Source organism: Zootoca vivipara, chromosome 12 (genome assembly GCF_963506605.1).
Source record: "Zootoca vivipara chromosome 12, rZooViv1.1, whole genome shotgun sequence".
Lineage (NCBI taxonomy): Eukaryota > Metazoa > Chordata > Lepidosauria > Squamata > Lacertidae > Zootoca > Zootoca vivipara.
In genome coordinates, this window is record NC_083287.1 from 31,564,635 (window position 1) to 31,585,410 (window position 20,776).

The 20,776-nt window shown below is 43.2% G+C and overlaps 1 protein-coding gene across 11 annotated transcripts in view; it reads right to left on the reverse strand.

Moving 5' to 3' along the window:
* Positions 1–20,776, reverse strand: part of PPP1R9A (protein phosphatase 1 regulatory subunit 9A) — a 136,825-nt gene that overhangs the window by 62,859 nt on the left and 53,190 nt on the right. For all 11 annotated transcript variants that reach the window (XM_060280759.1, XM_035129902.2, XM_035129896.2 and 8 more), the window contains exons 3-4: positions 2,702–2,834; positions 1,048–1,168 (exon numbers count right to left, since the gene is read on the reverse strand). In XM_060280759.1, the coding sequence (XP_060136742.1) occupies positions 1,048–1,168; positions 2,702–2,834 (254 nt within the window). The remainder of the gene's footprint in view (positions 1–1,047; positions 1,169–2,701; positions 2,835–20,776) is intronic.

Genomic DNA, 20,776 nt, shown 5'->3' on the forward strand with positions numbered 1-20,776 from the left:
TTACAGAGCAAGGAGATGACCTATATAAATCATGCTGTATTTTACTTTAAATTTCACTTTTGACCCATGAAAGGATACTTTGCGGGGAGTGACCTGGAAAAGTAAACCATTCCCCCCCCCCCAAGCACTCCGCATTCTGAAGATAAGGCAATGGTGCAAGGCTAACCATACATAGATAATAACAGTTATTTTGAAAGGATACGACATTATTTTGTCTCAAAAGTAGAGCATCTGCGCAACATGAGCCTCCAAAACAAGCAAAATACTGCTTGTGCACTGAAGCTACAGACTGCTCAGCAAGTAGGGGGAGAACAGATAGCAAGTTTTCCCATCGGAAAAGGGGTCCTGATACATTCAACAAATATGTAGCAGCTTGCTATGGAGACATACAAAACTTGATTTTACAAACCAATAGATCAGGCATCCCCAAACTTCGGCCCTCCAGATGTTTTGGACTACAATTCCCATCTTCCCTGACCACTGGTCCTGTTAGCTAGGGATCATGGGAGTTGTAGGCCAAAACATCTGGAGGGCCGCAGTTTGGGGGTGCCTGCAATAGATCAATGAATGTACACAGCAAGTAAAGCTCGGGGGGGGGGGAATGTTACGTACTGTGAAAAGATAAAAGTTGTGGCTAGAAATATGAAACAAAACAAAACAATACCGGTATTAGTTCTGGGATGGAGCAGATTCAGTACAGATTTCGGTCTGCACTGAAATCCAGACCTGCTGTGAGGTTAGAAGGATCATCCCAAACGAGAGGGTGCTTTAATTCCCTTCTCACCCATGAAACAGCCCACCTGACAATGCTATTTGCAGAACAAAACAACTTTTCAATGAACAGAAATGTTTGTGAGAAGTGGTGGTAAACGTTCATAGGCTCAAGTAGGCTTTCAGCCTTTTAGAAGGCCATACTAGGAATAGGCGCCTCAAGAAAACCTTTAGCTACAAGATTTTGGATGGAGCCTGTGAACAAAATCAGACAGGAGCTGTATTTTGAAGCAATCCCAATCTATATTCACAATAGCATACTGTATTATTATTCACCTGCCATCTCTTTCTGCTGCTCCACCTTCTGTTACTGTTTTGACGAAAATGCCCAGTTTCTCAAGGCCTGCATCTGCTCCAACTCCCATTCCAATAATGCTGATGCCAAGTCCATCTTCATCTGAGAATCAGATAAATCAAAGCAGGTCCATACATTTGTTAAGCATTTTCCACACTTGGATCAGTACATTTTGAATCCTGTTATCTCTCCCCACCTAAGTAAAACCTTCCATGAAATTTTTATGACTTTATAACTGCATGTGCTAAGAGTAAAACACACATTGTCATTCTGGAGGTCATCCTCCCTAAAAGCTATAACATTTCAATGGAATTACAGTATTTATTTCCTACCATGGAAGTCAAGTACCCCCCATCGTTTTTTGCAATGGAAGGAGAAAGAAGCCTATCTTGCGCCTTCTGCCATAGCTGCCAGTCAAGAGATCCTGTATTCAAAGGAATTACTCTAACCCACAGAGCCTAGGGCTTGCCAATCAAAAGGTTGGTGGTTCGAATCCCCACAACGGGGTGAGCTCCTGTTGTTCGATCCCAGCTCCTGCCCACCATAGCTGCCAAGTTTTCCCTTTTCTCGCGAGGAAGCCTATTCAGCATAAGGGAAAATCCCTTTAAAAAAGGGATAACTTGGCAGCTATGCTGCCCACCTACCGGTAGCAGTTCGAAAACACATCAAGTGCAAGTAGATAAATAGGTACCGCTCCGGCGGGAAGGTAAATGGCATTTTCATGCACTGCTCTGGTTTGCCAGAAGCGGCTTAGTCATGCTGGCCACATGACCTGTCTGTGGACAAACGACGGCTCCCTTTGCCTATAGAGCGTGATGAGCACCACAACCCCAGAGTCGTCCGCGAATGGACCTAATGGTCAGTATATATTAGGAAAAGGAAAAGGTACCCCTGACCATTACTTTTAACTTTTCCTAATATAGTTGTTCAGGATACAACTAAAAAGCAGCTTTCCATAACAGAAATGGGGGATGGGGGGATGGACCAGTGCATTTAACATTAAGATCTGGATACCAAAAACCCTACTTACACTTATCTCAAAGGGAAACTTGGCAAATCTATTTTGAAACTGAGGGCTTGTCCAGGCTTCCCTCAGGCACAGTTCTGGGTTTTAAAGCTCTGTGTCCAAGTGTTTTTTGTTTTTTGTCCTGTTGCTATTCCAGGGAAAACCTGTTTTTTTACCACTGAATTGGAGCTAATGGCAATCCAGAAAAGCACCGGGATAAAAACAAAAAACAAAAACTGCTCAGATATGGAGCTTTAAAGCCCAGACTTGTGCCTGGAAATGTAGCACAAAAGGAAGTTTGAATGAGCCCTAAAAGGGGTTTCTGAAAACAGTTTTGTGACTGCGAATAGGAGGGGGGTCAACCCCTCAGATTACTTGAGGTTGACAAGGTTTGAAGCCAATGTCCTACTGCAGACACCAGGTGCCATTGATGTGATGCAAATTTTAATGTTCAGGAATTATTTATACAAATTGTACACTGCTGATTATTTATGAAATCTCCAGGTATTAAGCTATGGCAGGTTTTTCATGACCCCTTTCTGGAAAAGTCATGCAATTCTACATATCTACTATGGCACTTTATACATTTTTTAAAATGCTCTGCAGCATAGCATTTGTAGAATGCATACCTTTTTCGAGCTCTGCTGGGAAAAGCTCCAGCTTCTCCACACGTTTTTCTAGTTCGTATTCTGCTGATGCAGCCACCGGGTCTACTTCATCATTTCTCCTGTCATAATCTTCATTAGAATATGTGTGGAAAACCTGGAGAGAGAGAGATAACGGTAATAAGTCAACCAAACCACCCAAAAGCTCACTTCTAAAACCTACTAGTACTCTAGAGGTGAGCTATTGCTTTCATACCCTGCTTCCGAGCTTCCTGGAGTATCTGGCTGGCTAGATAGAACATTGATTTAATTGAGAAGGGGGGTTCATACGTTCTTAAAGGATGGAGAACCTGTGACCTTCCCAATGTTGTGTGACTTCAGTTCCCATCAGCCCAAGCTACCACTATGGCCAGTGCTTAGGGATAATGGGAGCTGTGGTCCAACATCTAGAGGGTCAGATGTTAGCCACCCCTCTCTCAAAGAAAATAACTGTTGTGCACATATAATTGTGGACATCAGTAATAATGAGGTTGCTTTTCTTTGGAGCCAGATGCAAAATGGTGGGTCAGGAGGGTGGCCATATTCTTAGAATTAAGGAACAGGGTCACTGTGCCTCTGAACACATTCTCATCTCAAGAATTTGTTTCCAGTTCCAGAACTGAGGTCACAATCCTGTAACACAAAAATCCACAAAATCCTACAGCTTTTTTGTTTAGTTTTGGCAGGGTGGAAGGGAAGCCTTTCTGTTGCCCATACAATTTAATAATTATTTCATAATTTTAGAATCTGAAACTTCATTGATCTACTGCAGGCATCCCTAAACTGCGGCCCTCCATATGTTTTGGCCTACAACTCCCATGATCCCTAGCTAACAGGACCAGCGGTTGGGGAAGATGGTAATTGTAGACCAAAACATCTGGAGGGCCGAAGTTTGGGGATGCCTGATCTACTTTAACATACTGAGAGATCTACCAGTACACCTCAATCTACCTTTTGTCCGCAGCACCTCTTCAGGTTTCAGGATCTTAGTTCTGCATTAAGCAGATTTTCTTTCTAACCCACATAGCAATAAATCCAATACGTGTTCCAGAAAGAGCACCACTCTGTTCTTTTTAATAATGTAAAACAAAGTGCAGTTCAAACCTTTTTTTTAAGAAAGCACTATCTTTACTTTTCAATTTAAAAAAAGTGCATGACACAATATGATGGTTGGATCTGAACTATCACTAGTTTCATCTTTTAACAAATAACAAACTGTGATTTACTCATATTAAATAAAAGCTGTGGATAAATGAATAGTTTTATATACTACAGTAAATTGAAACCACATAAATTAAAACTTCTTCTACATAAGGCATTTTGAGTAAGATGTTAAATATTGGTTAAATGTTATCAGACACTCAGTTCTATAAAACTCACAGCATAGCTGCCAAGTTTTCCCTTTTCTCGCGAGGAAGCCTATTCAGCATAAGGGAAAATCCCTTAAAAAAAAGGGATAACTCACAGTGACATTCAAAAGCCAAAGCACAACAACAAAAATTGGGGTAGCCAAAACTTAGAGTCTCTGGAACAACTAGTTGGCCATCACCATTTCTCCCCCTAAAGCCACTGGGGTGACTCCATATACAATAATGTAGCAAAAGGGGAGGCCTATTGACTCACTCAGCTGAGATGAAAAACACAATGGGCATTGCTACCTCTGCTACCTCTTTAGCACGATAGATGGGCTTGGCACCAGCCAGATACCACATTCTTCCTTAAAAGACTTCCAAAGTCATGAAGGGATTAGATCTAGACTATGTTGGTTAAACCTTTTCTTTCACTGAAATCCATGTAATGCGTAGTGAAGAATCAGTTTCCATTAAAATCAAAGGGTTGCACCCAAATGAATTATACTCAGAGCTGACCCACTGAAATTAATGGACCTAAGTACCGGTAAGTCATCTCCATTAATTTCAATGGGCAATGGGACACGGGTGGTGCTGTGGTCTAAACCACTGAGCCTTGGGCTTGCCGATCAAACGGTCGGCGGTTCGAATCCCCGTGACGGGGTAAGCTCCCGTTGCTCGGTCCCAGTTCCTGCCAACCTAGCAGTTTGAAAGCATGCCCAAAAAAGTGCAAGTAGATTAATACCCCACACTCTGCCAGAAAGGTAAACGGTGCTTCCGTGTGCTGCTCTGGTGTCAGTGTTCCATTGCGGCAGAAGCGGCTAGGTCATGCTGGGCACATGACCCGGAAAAACTGTCTGCAGAGCGGACAAACTGCCTCGGCCTGTAAAGCGAGATGAGTGCCGCAACCCCAGAGTCGTTCACAACTGGACTTAACTGTCAGGGGTCCCTTTACCTTTACCTTTAAGTCATCTCCATTCATTTCAATGGGTCTGCTCTGAGATGATTAGCACTGGATACAACTCAATGGGTCTACTCTGACTCCGACTAACATTGGATAAAACCCATAGTGATTTAAGTACAACTAAGTATAGATCCACCCCAATGTAACAAATAATAAAGTCTGAGATTCAAGCACTAATAAGCATAACTTAAAAGGGGGGTGGGGAGAGACCAACACTATGCGAAGAGTGCAAATCACAAATTCCTGAACCTGTATAGACTGGCATTTAAAATCTTCCATGGAATAGCAAACTCTGTATCATGTTGCCCTGCCAGCCATGTCCTAAATTGGCATCCCATGTATTCACATTTCTGTCTGGCAGGAAAGGCCTAGCTGCATCTTCTCCAGCTTCCCCCCAGCTATGTGGGTCCTCCTCAATGGTCAATTGCCCCTTTAGCTATTAATCATGGTCAGCACAAGACATGGCAGCATATGGTTGGATAGATGAATACTCTGTGCATGCTCACTGTTTCTCCACCCCACCCCCTCTTAAATAAACTTCTCAATTGGATTCCTGGGCAGTACTGGCCTCTGGGTCAAGCTCAAGGGCTGTTAAATGTTTTTGCATTACTCAAGACATTGTGGGCTACACCTCTGGGTTAAAGGGCATGGGAGACCAGGAGGGGTGATGGGCTGAGGCTACGAAGCAGAAGACTTGAGCTAAGCTGGAAGTCCTTTTATTCCCAAGTAGACCACTGTAAGACAGCAGGAATCCCAAAGTGACCTAGAGGACAAATATGTGGATGGTGGCAAAGAGAAAGAAACACAGCCGTAAACCCATTGCTGGTAGGCTACTCCACTGGATTGGTGTTAGAATGTGGTGTTGCCATCCAACATACTCCACTTGCCACTTCCCTTTCAAAATCACCAGTTCTGTCAAAAAAAATAATGGGTTAATTGATTTTTTTAAAGAAGAAATTACAGCTTCTTCAAACGTGAGTATTTGCAATGGTATCTATAATGAGGATCACGTTATTTTTATTTTGGTAAAACATTAAGCTGGCTTTTCACATGCTTTGTGCAAAACTAAGCCCCCACCCCCACGCCAAAAAATCCAGGCTGCTGGACATGGTGGAGAGCAGAATCCTATTTCCCCTTCATACATTTCTCTCCTAACACCTTAAAGAAATGATTTCCTTACTAACCTGCAAAAACCCGAAATGGAATGGAAAAATTGACAACAAAACTGAACTATCATAATATACTGTGTGGGTTAAAATGCTTTATTTAAGGAACAAAGCTCTTCTCATTGCATCAAATATGAGCTTCAGGTTGGCAAAGCAAACAACCACTTTTGGATTTGAGCCTGGAATCCACATGCCTTCCATGAGGTGCTAAAGCTATCCTGTATTTCTTGGCAGACTCCACCATCCCCTTCATACTGACAAGACTGTCAAGGAAACCTTACAATATTGCTGGGAGAATAAAGAAAGCAGCTGTCACTCAGGAGGCAACCCAAGTTAATAAAATAGGGTGCTGCTGTTAAGTAGCTAGCAATGGCCTCAAAACAGAAAGTGTATTTTCTTTTAGCAAACTACTTGTATATTAAGATCATTGCTAATTTTACTCTAACAGGACGGCTGTTAATTGGTATTTGTTGGGCTGCTTCTTCCGGCAATGATTTCACACCAGAAGATTTCACACCAGAAGTTAGCATTGTCCAGTCCATATTTCTCTGAGGGGAAATTAAAGAACGTTCTAAGTAAAGAAGATGCTTTTATTTGCTCATGTAAAACAGCAAGAAAAAACTGTAATATTCTTTTACTGAATGGTTCGGGTATTTCAAATACCCAATTGACTGAAATACCTATACAACTGATACAAAAATACTACACTATACTACATATAAATGAAAACTGTACTATTGAGAGTTGGACTATTGAGAGTTGAACTTACGGTAGTTCACACTGAAATAAATGAGACTTAAATTAAGCCATGACTAACTTATCCCATTGATTTCAATAGTACCTAAGATCAGCTAGGTCTTTAGCCTGGATCCAACCCAATGATTACCTTAAAAAAAAAAAAACTCTCCCAATTTTTTAAGACTTCAGATTTTTAGTCTTTGTAGCTACACAACTGGTGTCCAGATTGCATTCCAGCATTTAAAAATGCCTAAATCCTGGCAATATTTCACACATAACAGATATATATGAAAATTATGCTGTATAAACAAAGACTACAATTATGAATTAATAATTAATTTTACAATTGGCATTGCACACAAACGAGTTATTTAAAATAAATACTGAAATTAAGCAGCTTCAGTTTGCAAAGCTTATGAATGACAGACAGAAAAGCCCCCTGAACTCAGTTTAAGGTCTTATTAAGCAATGCTAGGAATTACAGTACAAGGCAGTTGTTGTATCCCAGATAACACCTTATATATGGTGTGTGCCATGTTTCAATACATTAAAAAAAGGGAGATTTCAGGATTGTTCCATGCTGCTTTTTACACACTTCCTGGTTCCTTAAGTTTATATATTTGACTGGGGGAAAGGACTTGTTCTAGAAATATCGTGATTCATTCAGAGCTCAAAACAATAATTAAAAAAAATATGAAATAAGTAACTATGGACAGAGATAACCAGCAATAATGCCACAAGGAAAAATTAACACGATGTGCATGTGCAATTGAAGCCTCTCCATCACTGCCTGCAGCAAGCCTTGCTGTTGTCAAGGTAACAGATGAGTATGCTGTTCCATTTTATGGTTATCTCCAACCTAAAAGAGCATCAAAGTCATCAGGATAAGGAAAGGGAATCTTGTATTAAAGGAGAACTGTTCTAATTAAATTGACTAGGGGATCAGCCCTCAAAGTACTACCCTCACAGGAGCTGCATTTATTTGAAATAAGTAAATGGTGATTGCACAGAAGCAATGTTTTTGCTGGGTTGCCTCCCATGGATACTTTCACACAACACATTTTGAAGCCTTAAGTCACTAGAACAGCATATATGTATAGACATATACATACACAAGCAGAAAATGTGCATGCTTCTTCAGCAGGCTACGGTAGCACCTAACCTGGGATATGTAGTATATATTATCCACACCTATTTTTAACCCCATTTTGCCCTAGTGATACCACAGGAGAAAAAATGTATATAATTTCCCAGATGCATAATCGGTTCTCAAAAATCCAACAAATCTCTTAATAATCCAACAAAACAGATCATATATGCCATATTCGCCTTACAAAAGGGATTCACTTAATGGCAGTAGATCAAAAAACTCTGGGGTAGTTGTCCACCAATCTTTTCCCACGTAAAGTTAAAACCATTTAAACTGGAAGGCAGGAATGCACCTTGGTCTCCATTCATCATCTGGAATTCCAGTAGTCAAATACAGTGGTACCTCGGGTTAAGAACTTAATTCATTCTGGAGGTCCATTCTTAACCTGAAACTGTTCTTAAGCTGAGATACCACTTTAGCTAATGGGGCCTCCTGATGCCGCCGCCACGCGATTTCTGTTCTCATCCTGAAGCAAAGTTCTTAACCCGAGGTACTATTTCTGGGTTAGCAGAGTCTGTAACCTGAAGCGTCTGTAACCCGAAGCGTCTGTAACCCGAGGTACCACTTGTAAAAACTCCAAATGAGTAAGACAGACCCGCATCAAAAGCTGATCCAACTGTTGCTTTTGCTCATGCTGAATTGATACTCTTCCAATGAAACACTTTTTCCTCAATGCTGTCTGTGTCCATTTCAATGTAAAAACAAAACAAAAAACATCAACTATACAGAATATGCAAACAGGTTATTGAGTATGCTGATTATCTTCAACTAGTGGGTCAGGATTCACTTCAGAGATACTGCCACCGTTTTGTTTTTGTTACCACTGAAGCGAGGGAAACAAAAGCGAGGAAAATCAGGAAAACTAGAAACAAAGAGAGACAGAGATGCAAGTGAGAACACAGACACACAGAGACAAAAACTGAACATAGACCTCATGCTGCAGGTTAAAGGCTGGGTGTCAAGTTGAAGACTAAAATGAAAATATTAAAGACTACTGATTTAGAGTGCAAAAAACAACAACAATGAGAAGCATATGGAGATCTGAATTGAAGCTAGGGTTGCCAGACTCAATAGAGGATAGGACTTCTGTGCCTTTAATTGTCCTGCTCTCTTTTGAGTCTGGAAACCTTAAAGAGAAACCAGCAGAGCCTTTGTTTAATTTCCAAGCAAAGGGTCTGCTGGTTTCTCTTTAAGGTTTCCAGACTCAAAAGATAGCAGGGCAATTAAAGGCACAGAAGTCCTGTCCTCTATTGAGTCTGGCAACCCTAATTGAAGCAGACTTTTAATAAAAATTGCAGGTGGTGTCAGTTTAGATTGCTGCATTGTTAGAAGCTTGGCATTCACAGACTCACGGTTTCAATTCTGGTTACCCTGAAGCATTATTTTTTCCCCAGTCTGAGTTTGCAGTAATAAAACTGGTTTGTCTGAATACTGCAAAGAACAGAAGAAACAAGTTATGGGAAATATGGATCATAAACATCTTACCACAAATCCTTTTCTCCTAAGTTATTCTGATTTTTAGAAATGACATTTACTTTGTGATCTGGACTCATGTGCTTTTTTAATCCAACACCTTGCTAGCCAGGGCTAATGGAAGTTGTAGTCCAAAACAACTCCCACTGTTTTGGACAAACCGGGGGGGGGGGAAGCATGGCTTTGGGTTTTTTTTTCAGATCATGTGAAAAATGAATATAAGATTTTAGCTGAAGTTCATTCATTTTCAGCTTTGTATTCTTGTTATATATATAAAAAACCTAGACATTCTGTTGTTGTGTCCATACCACTGAGCCTCTGGGGCTTGCTGATCAGAAGGTTGGCTGCTCAAATCCCTGTGATTGAGTGTAGCTCCCATTGCTCTGTCCCAGCTCCTAGCAGTTCGAAAGCATGCCAGTGCCAGTACAGAAATAGGTACCACTGTGGCAGGAAGGTAAACAGCATTTCCGTGCGCTCTGCGCTGTCCCATTATGCCAGAAGCTGGCCATAGTCATGCTGGCCACATGATCCAGAAAGCTGTCTGCGGACAAACGCCGGCTCCCTCGGCCTGAAAGCAAGATAAGCGCTGCAACCCCGTAGTCGTCCACAACTGGACTTAACCATCAGGGGTCCTGTACCTTTACCTTTTGTGCCCATAACCTAGGTTTAAGGTGCCATTTAGCTCCAAACTTTAATACCTCAGTTTCTAACACTGGTGTAGCCCCCCCCCCCAGTAATCCTCCAAAGCAAGCCCTGCTGAAATGAACAGGACCTTTGCAAAAAACGCAGATGTATTCTCCCTAGCTCTGAAGAAATCGTGTCTACTGGCAGTGCTGGTAATGGAACCGAAGTCTATCTTCAGCATATTGGTATCGCATCACTTGCACATAAACAAACAATTAGAAAGCAGCAAAGAGGGTTATTGAAAAAGCTTTTGTACTGTACTGAAAGCTGCCGAGTTGTTGTTTTTTTAAAGAAATATTTCAATAGAATATATGCTACATATCCCCAAGTGCTAGAGTCGTGCTTTCTTATTTTTATAGTGTAGATTTAACTCAACAGCACCTGCAGGTGCTGACTTGGGTTTCCACCCCCACTGACTTGGGTTTCCACCCCCACTTCCTCCCCCCCCCCCCAATGACAGTTCCGTATTCTTGCTCTCTTTCCTGGGAGCACAATGAACTGCGTCCAGACAAGACGTAAAGCTACCTACAGTAAGCAAAGGAATGTTTATCCTTTAAAAGCTCATACCGAGTGTATTGCATTACATTTAATCACATCAGTGCCTCAAAAATCAGACAGCTTTCTACTCCTAGTAGTTTAGCCTCCTAATGCCTCCAAATATGGTAGTCAAGGCAAAAGAGGATGTGATACAAGCCAAAAGTAGGGGGTTTATCTGGGATATCTGCCTAACTGGTATGGCAGCACCAGCTGTAAATATAATTCAGGGGGGGAAATAATGATGATTAGGCAGCAAACAGAAGGCCACAGATGCACATGGGAACATCAGCTGTATAAGCAAAATATTTTTATCGGGCTCAGAACGCTGTTTTAAAAATCATGCTTCAAAGAGATTACGCGGCAGTGTGAGGAAAATAAGCACCCATAGTTGTAAATCACTGAATGGGTTTATATTTGTTGTTTCTTGTTGTTAAGCATATTGTACAATCCCATTATTTTCACGGGAAATATATGTATATTTGTCATGCTTCTGCCTACAACCAAAGTAAACAACAAAATGCCAAACAACTGTTGTGTTCATATGATAAGGTTAAATCAATGTCTAAGTTCGCCTCCAGGTTCTGAAGGGGTAACAACACAATGAAACTAAAAATTATGGTCACGTTCTAAGCAAACACGTTTAAATCCCATTGATTTCAACATGTTTTTAAAATCTCTGCCACTAAAACTCAGTTCTTGTTGTTTAGTCGTTTAGTCGTGTCTGACTCTTCATGACCCCATGGACCACAGCACTCAGTTCTACCTATCTGTATAAGCCAGTCCAGGATTTGCAGCCTAGAACTGTCGGAGAACCAGCCGACTCTTAGGTGCGAGGAAATCATGAGACGAGAGTCGAGAGTTTCAGATAGAGAGCATGAGCAGAGTGCTGAGCGAAGTGCGCTGACTGCCTCTCAGCCTCAGCTCCTTTATTAAGGATTCTGTCCTCGTAAAAAACATTAACCTTTTAACCTATACATGACTCATGCAAACAAGGAAGATGTGTAAACAGACAGGCTGGCGCCAGTGGTCACTTGATTGATTACCCCCAATAAACCTGTGCCTTACACAGCGAACTCCATTTGTACATTCCCACAGAGTGTTTCCTGTGTATTTTCCCACAGAGTGTTTCCTGTGTACATTCCCACATCACCTCTTTCTTTTTATTTTTAAGCAACAGGGTAAATTAACACGTGGGAAGCCAGATAGGGAGTCGCTGATACCTCGCAATGAAGGCTCCACGTGAAATTCCAGTGGAGAGGTGTGCAGCCTGAAACCAGGTCATACATTGACCAAAGAGGGAGGGTAAACATTGAATGCAGCAACATAACATAACCAAGCCACAGGCTAATCCTATAAGCGTCAAAAGTGTTTTCCTGATCCAGGCACCGTTAGGCAACCAAGACAGCAGCCATTCCCATGGATCAAAACCCACGGCAGGTTGCAAGGGCTGTGCAGCCACCAAGTTCTCCATTTCTTGTATAGTATGAGTAATGTTAGGACCATTATCTTGCACATACATGCAACAATGACTATGTATTAAGGCACATACGCCTCTTTCCGAGGCTAAAATAACATCCTGTAATTCTGTATTGATCAATTTCATGCCTTTAACTGTGTCATTGAACAAAGCCTCTGTCCAGTTAGCTAAGTGATGCAAATCTCTATAATTCATTGCTACTCCTAATAATGGCAAAATACTACGAGCTATCTGAGTATCAGTATATTGTGTAAAAGGGGGATTGACTTCGTGTTTATTGCGCAAGCGGGTGTGAGGAAGAGCATCTAACTTATACACCAGTTGTATCACTACCCCTAGAGTGCAAGTCCCTGAAAAAGCAGAGGGAATCTCTTTGTATGCTTTCTTACCACACAAAAGCCACATATTTGATTGTAACACGCATGTGGATCTCCAACTCTTCTTCATCCAATCAAACCATGAATGAAAATCACGGCATGTAGCCTGTTGGTAAAATGTCATGTATCTGGTAACATTATTAATTGTTACCTTGGGCCTGCCTCTTTGGGTAGTGACGTTAAGAAAACAAGAGCTACCATTAATATATAAGTCCAATTACAATAAGGATAATGACCTAAAAATCTGCTACTATCGTGATTAAAACGAAAACATCGTGGAGCTACTTCTAATAATGATAATATAACAGGGGGTGAACTAATACGATTATCTCTCATATTATTACTAATTCTAAAAGAATCATTAATAGGAATACCATGCAGTAATATCCCCTGAATGACTTGACTGTGAGGGAATATGTAAGCAAATCCAACAATCAGAACAGTTAAGCAATATCGCAAACTGAGAAATATCCTGTACATAGGTATTATTATTCCATATGGAATGATAAGAGTCATGTCTTTGATACTTCTGTAAAATGGCAGCACGCCTAGAGCGATAATGGCTTGCAGATCGAATAGATGGAAGTTGATCTTGACGGAGTGCAGCCATATTTAGAGCACGATGCCGCCAGGTGCCATGGTGTTTCAGACCGGGTGACAGGTGCTGTCCTCCAGAAAGAGTGTAGAAAGGTCTGCCTCCTCCCTCAGCGGCATCTGCGACTGAATGGGCTGAAGAAGAAGCTGTAGATGATTGCCAGGGTCGTACACAGCGTGCTGGCACCCACAGAGGGTCCCCATCGATGGCATATCCACGTCCCCAGGTAATCAGCAGTACAAGGCCACGCCATGCTGGATCCGGATGTTTCCTGAAAGACACAAGGGAGCGAGGCAGCTCCTCCTCTTTTCTAAAATGTAATTCTGCTGGAGGAAGCTGCTTATTATGTGGACATAAAAGATTAAAAAGCACTTGATGCACAATATTAGATATTTCAGCAATAGGAGCGTTCTTTCCACTTAGTTGTGGAAAAAGCAGAGATTGAAAAGATGAATGCTCAGCAATTGCTTGTCCTGTAGAATTAAAAGGAACACCATGAGTTAATTTCACATTCCACAATGTACAGAAATCAGAAAATCGCTTAGAAATGTACGCTGGGCCATTATCCGTTTTGATGCTGCTAGGCTTTCCCATGACCGAAAAACAGCGCAGAGTGTGCTGTATTACGTGCCTGGCTGTCTCCCCTTTTAAGGGCGTTGCCCAGATGAAGCCCAAAGACGTGTCCACCGTGAGGTGCAGTCTTGAAAGAAGAGGCTAACAACGGGGTGAGAGTGACATCCATTTGCCAAATTGAGAGAGGGGCAATCCCTCTGGGATTGGCAGCATCAAAAGGAAACATGGTAGGGGTTTTAGAACAAGAAAAACATTGCGAGATAATGTCTCGTGCCTGAGAAATTGATGTTTGAAAAGACTTGGCTAGAACCTTGGCAGATTGGTGAAAGGTGGCATGGCTCAGCAGAGGGTCAAAAAACAAAGAAAAGACCTGCTCTTGCTTCAAAGCAGCATCTGCTACAGCATTGCCATGTGCCAGAAATCCTGGCAGATTAGAATGAGAACGCAGGTGGGCCACGAAAAAGGAGTGGCTACGAGCCTGTAGCAGACGCTGCAAAGAGAGAAACAATTGCAACAAAATCATCATCCAGAGCAGGGAAATGTATGCCACTGACAAGAATGTTAAAAATCTGGAGACATACTGAATATCAACAGTCAGGTTAAACTTCACATTCTGAAATGGATCAAATGCCAAGATCACCACAGCCAATTCAGAACGCTGAGCGGATTCCTGCTCCGTTGTAAATCTTGTCTTCCAGGCCCCCTCCTCCCTCCACACAACCACCCCCCTCGTCTTTGTCCCATCTGTGAAGAGGGTGAGAGCAAAGGGGATAGGGGAGGGGGAGCACAGTGAACGGAGGGAATAGGAGACAGAGGAAAGAAAGATCAATGCCACAGCACATTGTCTTCCCTTGATAACAACGTCCATAACAACTGCTGGAGAAGTATAGACATTTTGCAGTGGTGCATGGGGCAGGTGTAGCCATTCAACAAGACAAACGCGAGACTCAGAAAATTCTGCAGGCCGGTAGAAAACAGCTGTGGGCAGCAATTTTGTGGCAAAAACAGCCAATGACAATAGTCCTGTGGAATCCAGGCGATCCACCATAGATTTTTGCAAATGGTGATTAATCGTTGCCAGGGCTGATTCCATATCCAGTATGATGTCTGCCGGTTGCTTATGTCCTTTCAGGGCATTGTACAAAGGTGATAGTACACACGTTGGCAAGTCTATGTATGATTTTGCCCAATTCGAATGTCCTAACAGCAGTTGTAGATCCACCAGCCAGAGTACAGCTGGAAAATGCAGCTGCAGTATCAGGGGGGGTGCTGCTTGTTGCATAACTTTGTGTTCCAGGTATGTGATAGGCAGGGTGCGTTGAATTTTTTCCGGGGCGATTTTAAGCCCTGCAGAGGTGAGATCCTCTGTCAGCTGGTGCACCCATGTTTCAGGAATGTCTTTAGCGGCAAGCAATTTTGCTGTGTGGGATTCAGAGCCGATTGATTGACAGGCTTTTAACATGTCGGCTATTGCCACATTAGGTGTAGCTACCAGCGGGCGCAAAGATTGTTTACAGTCTTCATTGGCATTATCAAAGGCTAATTGTCTGATGATTACTTCTGCTGCTGTATCTTGAACCTGGCGTCTGAGGGTATTGTACAGTCTATCTATGAAAGCGCCATAAGGTTCAGTGGGTCCTTGCTGCACGCTCCCCCATCGCCCCCCTTTTCCTAACTTCACAGGAGGAACAGACATCAAAGCCTCCTGGGCAGCTGAAATTGTGGCGTCCCAGTACTGAGGATCCAGAGCCAATTGCTGCGCAGTTGTTAAAAAATTCCCAGCTCCTGTGAGACCATCCAGGACGTCTGCAGGTGTTAACATAACAGGGGGAGGGAGGGGGGGTGCCCCTGCTGCCAAGGCTGCAACGGCATTGGCATGTGCTGCCTGTGCAGCATTATTCAAATTTGTTTGGATATCATGGACCCGGCGTTGACAAGCCCAGGTCCAACTTTGCATAAAAATTATCATTTGATTTGGTTTGAGCACTGTTCTAGCCAGTAATTTAATATCCTCTGGCAATAATTGCTGTTGAAAAATAGAGCCAAAGAGACCAAGAGTATACGGGGAATGCAATCCATTGTCTCTTACTGACTGATACAATTCTTTGATGTATCGGAGTTCAAATTGCTCGTGCCGTGGTGCCCCACCCCCATGTCCCGCAGGCACAATCACAGTAGACTCAAAAGCCAGCAAAGGAGCTGCTGCTTTAAGAGATTCCTGGAGCTTTGTAGTATTCCCCCCCTCCTGCTTCACAGTGGGCATGGTACTTTGAAATGCAGGCAAAACCTGAGAGACATAGGCTGGAGGGGGTGGGGTGGCAGACAAAGAGAGTTGCTGTTTTCCTGGCGGAGCTAAATTAGGTGGGTCCGGACCAGGGGGCATGGGGGGAGGCAATGCTGGATAAACAGAAGGCTTCAGTGGGGGGGGCGTGCATGCGGGCGGTGCAGAGGGGAGGCTTGAAGCAGCTGCCAGAAAGATATTCTTTGGCACGACTAGTGCCAAGCATGCTCTTATTTTCCCCCACGTATTTAAGACACGTATTCCAATGCTGGGATGAGCATGAAAATGTTCACCTAGTTTGTCCCAAAAATCTAATTCCCAAGTTCCATCCTCCGGAAACCATGGACAATGCTCATAAGCAGTATGAATAAAAGCAATGAGATCGTCTTCTGAGGCATGCTGATTGTTAGAAGTCAGCAGGTATTTTAAGTCTTGAAGAAAACGTTTCTGTGGCACGGAAAGCGAAGAGCCCATTGTAAATGCAGGAAGAGAAAGATAAGCAACAGCTGGGAGCTAACTCACCGGGGATCCTGAGATGAGGTAGACGTCTGAACCCTTGCCGGGCGGGTGAGTAGCTGATGCAGGACCACGACGTGCGTCCTTTCAACAATGGCGTAGAACTTTTTAGCCTCACACGGGGCACCACTTGTCGGAGAACCAGCCGACTCTTAGGTGCGAGGAAATCATGAGACGAGAGTCGAGAGTTTCAGATAGAGAGCATGAGCAGAGTGCTGAGCGAAGTGCGCTGACTGCCTCTCAGCCTCAGCTCCTTTATTAAGGATTCTGTCCTCGTAAAAAACATTAACCTTTTAACCTATACATGACTCATGCAAACAAGGAAGATGTGTAAACAGACAGGCTGGCGCCAGTGGTCACTTGATTGATTACCCCCAATAAACCTGTGCCTTACACAGCGAACTCCATTTGTACATTCCCACAGAGTGTTTCCTGTGTATTTTCCCACAGAGTGTTTCCTGTGTACATTCCCACATAGAACGATGGTCCATTCATTTCAGAACTTATCCTTTCATGTTAATAATAATAATAATTTAATTATTTATACCCCGTCCATCCATGTTTTCCATGTATTCAAAATAAATGATCTTAAAATTAAGAATAAAGGTCCAAATATATTGATATACTTCATAACTTTCAGTATATACATGTTTAGCAGAGAACTGGTCTCCACCCAAATAAAGGTAAATCATCTATTATAAACATTAAAAAATGAAATACCGTAAATGGCTTACACCTCTTGCTTATGCTGGGCATCCACCTGTTCTTTGTCAGGGCAGGGAGGGGTGTGCAGGCACAGATAAAAAGCCTTTTGTGAACAATGGATTAGGGAGAAAACAACGGGTCACATCCAGTGGGAAGGTTTGCCTTAGTGGAAAGGGCTTGCAAAATCCCATCATCCATTTTCTGTCCGTTTCCCCCAACCCACTTTAGCCCCCTCGCTCCTCCATGAAAAACTGCTACTGAGGGTTGGGAGACTCTCTGGAATAAAACTGGCATGGAGGGCTCAGGCAAGACCCTAAATTTCTATGAGTCTGTGCTTCTGGCTTAGCTTCAACAACCCAAACTGGTCATGAAAAGCATAGCTTGCACCGGGGGAAAGTCAGTTCCATTTGCAATGAGTTTCCATCTCCTGGTACTGTTGCAACACTGAAGCAACTAAAAGGGCACTGGAACCCCTTTTTTTTACTGCAAGTCAGAGGGACCATGCTTTTAAACCCCACGTCTCAAGCCTAGGACTCAGGCTACTGCCTGGAAGACTATGTTGCAGGGAAGGGGCATTGTTTGAGAACCAACCAATGTGAGTTTTCATACCTTCTCAAGCCCACACACAGCCTAGGACCTTTGTAAGGAGTTCAAACCTGGTCCTCCCAAGACCCGGATCAACAATGTCCTGCGCTGTCCTGCACTGTTGAGTTCTAAAACAGGGTTTCCCAAACTTGGGTCTCTATTTGTTGTTGGACTATACTTCCCATCACCCATGACCACTGGTCCTGCTAGCTAGGTGTGATGGGAGTTGCAGCCCAACAAAAGCCACAGACCCAAGTTTGGGAAACACTGTTTTAAAGTGTTAGAATGGCCTATACAACCACAGGGGAGGAAATTGCATTTCTAAATCTTCCCTTATGGAAAGGAAAAAACCCCAATATACAGTAAATAGAAAACTAAACACAGCAGAGAAAGAAGAACTGGCCAGGAGTTTTCATGCTTTCAATGAATTTTCAAAGAGATAACCACAGAGTTGAAGTAGTGGAGCCCTTTCTATTATTCCAGGAGACCAGACTTTAGCGGGACTGAGTTCTCAGGAGATTTGCATCAGATTGATCGGCAAGGCAGCTACAGAGAAACTGCAATACGCCACCATGTTCCAGTCCCGGAGACAACAAGGACACCAGTAATTATAGCTCTGCTCTTGGAAACTGTGTAGGTTGCTCTGAATAAATGCATCACACAAATCTGAGGGTCATTTCTCACATGACAGATTAAGAGCATCGCTGTGTGTACAAATGAACACACACTGTCAAAACTGAAGCAGTTACGTGCGTCTCTTTCGACAGGTATATATACAAATCGGTAATACACAACGCCTGCCCTGTGTCCTTGCTGCAGAAGTTTTGTGTACCTACTTCAAACATGACAGCACGCACCAAAAGTACTCCCTAAATTCTCTTCCTCCCTAATCTGTGAAGTGGCTCTGATACAATGAGGAAACTTGGTATGGGAAAATTAAACTCGGTGGGAAGCCAAGCCTACAGCAAATGGATAAACATTAACCTAGAACTTGGATCTGTTAAAAATTTATGGCCTGAAATAGGAAATAGGGCTTTGTGAACCGTAGGGCTTCAAAGGATCAGAGTATAATCCAGTCCTACAAGCTCCTTGCACGGAGGAATGGAAGTTCGTAAGCACATTGTTGGCAGGTAATGGAGGTTAGATACTGGCAGCAGCATGAGAAGTGGATAAGGGCTGTTTATATAAAAGAAGACCAGGCTTTCACAAATTAGCATTCAAATTTAATATGTTACTATTTCTCTGTGAAGAGATCTCAGTGGAATGCAGCCAACAACATCGGGATCAAAAGCTTTTGTTTTAAAAGAAATGCCATTTGTATGCTTTGGTTTATCACACAATGGAGGATGAACTGGAGATGGGGGATTACAATTAATATTTCCATTTATTTATTTATTTTCCATTTATTTAGTTTATTTTGCATCTCAAAATTTTCCATTTATTTAGTTTATTTTGCATCTCAACAAAAACACATGAAAGGAGATGTCTGCAGAACTCACCATGTTTACAATGGTAGGCTTCACAATTAAACCAACTAGGTGTTGACATAAAAAGGTAAAGGTAAAGGACCCTTGACACTTAAGTCCAGTTACGAAAGACTCTGGGGTTACGGCGCTCATCTCGCTTTACTGGCTGAGGGAGCCGATGTTTGTCCGCAGACAGTTTTTCCAGGTCATGCGGCCAGCATGACTAAGCCGCTTCTGGTGAAACCAGAGCAGCGCACAGAAACGCGGTTTACCTTCCCGCCGGAGCGGTACCTATTTATCTACTTGCACTTTGACGTGCTTTCGAACTGCTAGGTTGGCATGTTAAATGCTAAAATGCAATTTTAACATTCAAATTTAAAGCTCATGAGAATTTTACGGGGAGATGCCCAAGAGTTTATATCTACCCAGTGGAATTGTTGACTTTTTTCTTTGAACGCTAATCCTCCTTTTGCCAAATCCCACTAGGTTTTGAAAGTTTATCATGTGTCAGTTATAGGTCATGCAGATCGAGAATAATTTCTTTCTATATAATAATAATAATAATAATAATAATAATAATAATAATAATGATGATGATGATGATTATGGATCCCCTACAAGAAAATAAAACACCCCAGTGAGGAGCTCCAGGACTGTTTTGAAAGCACTAATTGGAGTGTGTTCAAACAACAAGATCTGCACAGACACACAGACGCTGTACTTTCCTAATATCAAAGTGTGCACCAATAATGTAACAACGGAGAGGTGCATTAGGCAGTGGTCCTCAACCTTGGGCCTCCAGATGTTTTGAGACTACAATTCCCATCATCCCTGACCACTGATCCTGCTAGCTAGGGATCATGGGAGTTGTAGGCCAAAAACATCTGGAGGCCCAAGGTTGAGGACCATTGCATTAGAGCAGGGGTCCCCAAACTACAGCCCCCGGGCCGGATGCGGCCCAATCGGCCTTCCAATCCGGCCCGCGACGACCCCCGCCGCCCGCTGCCGCCGCCCGCTCTCACGGCGCGCGGCGCAGCAACGATCTAAAAAATCGGCAAAAAAATCGCCGAAAATCCTTTGTGCGCATGCGTATGGGCCTCTCCCGACCCGGAAGAGGTCATTTCTGGTGCACTTCCGGGTCGGGGGAGGCCCATACGCATGCGCACAAGCGATTTTCGGCGATTTTTCCCCGCCCGTGTGCGTGTGCGCATGCGCACGGGCGCGCACTCTCCCGCCCTCCGGCCCGCTGCGTGTGCACTCCCCTGCCCTCCGGCCCACCGCGCGGTCGGCGCGGCGGGCACCGGCCCGCCGCGCGGTAAGTCTGGGGACCCCTGCATTAGAGTGTATGGGAACAGCAAACCATGGATGGTCCGTTTACGAACGCCACGGACCCGGAAGTGTTTACATCCAGGTTCCGCGGCATC